General features: G+C 33.8%; 1 protein-coding gene across 1 annotated transcript in view; it reads left to right on the forward strand.

Moving 5' to 3' along the window:
* The window catches only part of LOC106533383 (uncharacterized), a gene marked incomplete at its 3' end in the record, with an annotated part of 4,666 nt that extends 3,565 nt beyond the window's left edge, over positions 1–1,101 (forward strand). Inside the window, 2 exon segments of the mRNA XM_014029648.1 lie at positions 53–260; positions 645–1,101. Coding sequence (XP_013885102.1) covers positions 53–260; positions 645–1,101 — 665 coding nt within the window.
* Between the last annotated feature and the right edge of the window lie 631 nt (positions 1,102–1,732).

Genomic DNA, 1,732 nt, shown 5'->3' on the forward strand with positions numbered 1-1,732 from the left:
GTCTATTAGAACCTCAGTAAGTTACAGTATATTGTTTTAATTTCTGCCACAGATTTTCACAAGGGCTCAGACTCCGACAAATAGATATGATCGATGATGATGTGGCTGGGAGCTCAAGAACACTAAGCACCATGGCAAAACGCATTCGACATGTTTGCATTTGTGCGATGGAAAGACACAGAGTAAACAACAGACAGTGTCTTGGTGGTCGCAAAGAATTTGTGGTTATAGATGAAAGCTGTCACCGTCATCAACGAAAGGTTGGTAAACTGTCAGAACAGTTTGTTTGAATCAATCCAGATCTAAATATAAAAGCCTTTGCTATTACGAGTAAAAAAAAATTCATTGTAACTAAATTGTTATTGCAATAATTCTAATACAATCAGTTAGTAAACATGTACTTGTTATTTCAATTACTACAAATATTTTTTAATGATTTTACATTTGAGTTTAAATTAATTTCTACTTTAATCCCAAAAGGACATTCAATCCTAGAAAACACGTTTGAACCAACATCTTGGCCATTCAAATATGCAGTGAAGTTAAAATTCAATTTACTTTTATAACAGCAATACTACTAAAATTTTTAGAAGTAAATAGCAGTTTGGAATGTTTCTTTGTAAAAATTCTATTTAATCTTTGTTTTTGTGTTTTTTCAGTGTGCACGTGGATGCTTTGGAAATGGATGGAAAAGGAAGAAATGGGTGTTTGGACTGATGGGAGTTAAAGACAAAAGGCGAAGGCTCGTGTTAAAACTTGTTGAAAAACGATCAAGGCGCCACCTTGTTCCCCTGATTAGACAGCATGTTAAGCCAGGTAGTTCCATTATCAGTGATGAGTGGAGAGCCTACAAGAATGTTTTGACAAACATAGGGTACAAACATTACACAGTAAACCACAGTAAGTGGTTCGTAGATCCTCAATCTGGCAGTCATACACAACTTATTGAAAGAGCTTGGAAGACCATCAAAGGACATGTCCGCAGACTAAGAGGGAATCGTACTGAGTCGTTGTTGGAGGAACACCTCATGGTTCTGGAATGGTCATCTTGGCTTGGTTCACAACACCCTGATGGACCACTGGGGCGCTTATTCAAGGATAAACAAAAAAAATAATTCCGGTCTGAACCTGAATGCCTTGCCTTACATGTTGGCATGAACTTGTTTGGATGGGGTTGGGGGACTAGATTGTATTTTAACATGACATGTTTTACTCTTAGGATATCAACATTGTTGACAGTAGTTACACATTTGTACAATAATTTCAAATATTAATATGTTTTAAAAATGGTATTTCATATTAAAGACTAACTTTTGACATTTATACATGTTTATTAGTCATTAATATGTACTGTTTTACACTTTACAATAAGGCTCCCTTTTGGCATTTACAAATGTTTATTAGTCATTAATAAATAGTGTACTGTTTTATATTTTACAGTAAGGCTCCATTTAATAGTTGTGGATATTTATAATAAAGTAACACAGTACTAATAATTGCTTAAATATGTGTTTCCAAATCATAATTGTGGCTATAAGGTAACTAGTGTGAAGTGTTTAATAWAGCACCTTTTAGATGACATGTCTGTGAACAGATTTGGCTCACTATTTGGCAAGAAACTGGACAGTTTTGTTTCTTTCTCATCCTTAATTATTGCATAATTAACACTTATTAATGATTTATAAAGGGTTTATAGATGAATTAATAACCTATCTATAAACCATTTATAAGC

The sequence above is a fragment of the Austrofundulus limnaeus genome, unplaced genomic scaffold (assembly GCF_001266775.1).
Source record: "Austrofundulus limnaeus strain Quisiro unplaced genomic scaffold, Austrofundulus_limnaeus-1.0 Scaffold934, whole genome shotgun sequence".
In the NCBI taxonomy this organism is placed as follows: domain Eukaryota; kingdom Metazoa; phylum Chordata; class Actinopteri; order Cyprinodontiformes; family Rivulidae; genus Austrofundulus; species Austrofundulus limnaeus.